General features: G+C 32.2%; 1 protein-coding gene across 1 annotated transcript; it reads left to right on the top strand.

Moving 5' to 3' along the window:
* Window positions 1-1,247: 1,247 nt before the first annotated feature.
* LOC120144697 (auxin-responsive protein SAUR71-like) lies at window positions 1,248-1,809 on the top strand. Its single transcript, XM_039158706.1, has one exon. It carries the CDS (start codon window positions 1,318-1,320, stop codon window positions 1,807-1,809), a length of 492 nt encoding a protein of 163 aa, XP_039014637.1. The 5' UTR covers window positions 1,248-1,317.
* Window positions 1,810-2,430: the final 621 nt, after the last annotated feature.

The raw sequence follows: 2,430 nt of genomic DNA, 5'->3' as shown, positions 1-2,430 counted from the left end.
AAATTATAAGATATATAATAAATAAAGAAATAATAAAATAAAATAATTAAGAATATATATATTTAATATATATAAATAAACTATTAAAATATAAAAAATATATAGTAAAAATAAAGATAATTACAATATATATAATATTATATAATAAAATATTAAAAAATAAATATATAAAAATAAATGAAAATAATTTAACATATATATATATATATAATAAACATATAATAATAATAACATGAATAATAAAAATCTCAAGAAAAATAACGTGCACATGCAAAAGAAAAAAAATGACCTTTTATTTCTTTTTCGAATCCTTACAATAGTTTTGCCTTTGTATCTTCCCGTGCTTTCCTATATGTTGTGTGTATCGTGTGTTACAATGGAGAGTTACAATGGCTATTTATAGTGCTTGTGGATCCTATCTTTAGGAATTTAAATCTTAGTAGAACTCTATCCTATTTTTAGGAGTTTGAATCCTAGCAAAATTTTATCCTATTTTTAAGAGTTTGAATCCTAGTAGGACGAAAATGTGTGTTGACAGGGTGAAAAATACCCGGCCCGACCAAAAAATATATAATTTTTTTTATATATTTAGGAATAATTACAATAATACCTATATATATATATATATATATATATATATATATATATTAAGTCACTGTTTTTATAGAATACAAATATTTTTATTATTATTTCGGGTCTGGTTTCAAAATTCATATATTCTGGTCGGGTCTCGGATGGAGGTTCCTTTATTCTCAGGTCGGGTCTCGGATGGAGGTTCCTTTGTTCTCGGGTCGGGTCGGGTGGACCAAAAACCCGACCCAACCCGACCCATGACCATCCCTAATTGGGATGATTTTAACTTATGATGTTTATTAGCATGATTTTTATAATTTATTGAAATGAATAATCAATCATAAATTAAATTTAATTTTTTTAAATTTTTATAATATATTGCTACATGTAATTTATAAAACAAACTAAAATTAAACAAAAAAAAAAACAAGAAGGGCAATTCTATCATTTTACATTACTGAAATCAAATTCATCTGACATGTCTGCGAACTAAACAAAATATGAAATTGGATTCCAATTCAATTTCCTGCAAACCAAACAGAATATGAAATTTGATTATAATTCATGACAGATTCCAATTCTTGACAGATTATAATTCCTTCACAGATTCCAATTTTATCATAAACATTCCACATAACCAAAGGTGACCTTATTAAATTTCATTTTCCTTCTTTCAATCAAACACCAACAAACCATTCCAATTACCTTTTATTATACTCTTTGCACTTGCATTAGCACTCCCAAATGAAGCAATTCATCCGCCGTCTCTCCCGCATCGCCGACGTCTCCGCCCAGTACAACCTCCTCTGCTCCTCGCCTCCACCTGAATCCTTCCGTGTCGCGGTTAAGAAGCAGGCGCCGCGCTCCGTCCCCCAGGGACACGTCCCGGTTTACGTCGGGGAAGAGATGGAGCGGTTCGTTGTCAACGCGGAGCTGCTCAACCACCCGGCTTTCGTCGGGTTGCTTAACAAGTCGGCTCAGGAGTACGGGTATGAGCAAAAAGGGGTGCTGCATATTCCCTGTCACCTCCTCGTTTTTGAAAGGGTTATGGAAGCATTGAGACTAGGGGTTGAATCACGTGACCTCCAGGATCTCCTTCCTTCTCCGACGATTTCTAGCCAGCAAAACATGAACAAACGAGGTCGTTTTGGCTCTCTTTGTTTTTCAAGTAAATATATATGTGATGTTAAAGGAAAATGGAAGAAATTCAGGGCTCTGTTAAGTGTGGCCCTTTAAATGTAAGGAGAACTGAAAAGAAATTGAGGATAAACTCCTTTTTTTTTTTGCCATATATTTTCTTTTTGATATTTCTCTCGTGTCAGATTTCTTTTTCTGTTTGGCAGTTAAGAAAATCACGCTTCAAAGGAATGTGAGAAAAGAGAAAAAAGTTTGAGATTCTGAGCCACAGCTTTCATTCATGTGTAAAGTTGATTCTAAAATGCTGCATTTTCTCTGTTTTTTTTCCAAAAGAAAGCTGAAAGTGAAAATTGAACCAACTTATTGAAATTTGGATTTCATTCTTAAATTTTCTCGACATCCAAACAAAAGGTGGGAAGAATGAGTGTGAGTCGGGGGCAGATCAATAATTTGGTGGGAAATTAGGTGGCTGTTTTTCTGCTTCCGATGTTAAAGGTAGCGGTGGGAGGGGTACTTCGGGAAGGTTTGAAAATTGTGATACAGGCATCACTAATGAAGTTGTTTAAATTGAGGTAGATTAAATAAGTTATCTATCTATATTATACTTAGAAAGTCGGATTAAATTTAATGCTATTGATTAATTAAATATTAATTTATTTATTAATTAAGCGTCTTCCATGATTAGAGTATCATTGTTTTTTTTTTAAATTTTGAGTTTAA

This window comes from Hibiscus syriacus, unplaced genomic scaffold (assembly GCF_006381635.1).
Source record: "Hibiscus syriacus cultivar Baekdansim isolate YM2019G1 unplaced genomic scaffold, ASM638163v2 tig00110890_pilon, whole genome shotgun sequence".
In the NCBI taxonomy this organism is placed as follows: Eukaryota; Viridiplantae; Streptophyta; class Magnoliopsida; order Malvales; family Malvaceae; genus Hibiscus; species Hibiscus syriacus.
This window is presented reverse-complemented; position numbering and strand designations above follow the sequence as displayed.

Excerpts from the sequence above, each read along its gene's own strand:
- LOC120144697 (XM_039158706.1), top strand. The coding sequence starts at position 1,318 with ATGAAGCAATTCATCCGCCGTCTCTCCCGCATCGCCGACGTCTCCGCC.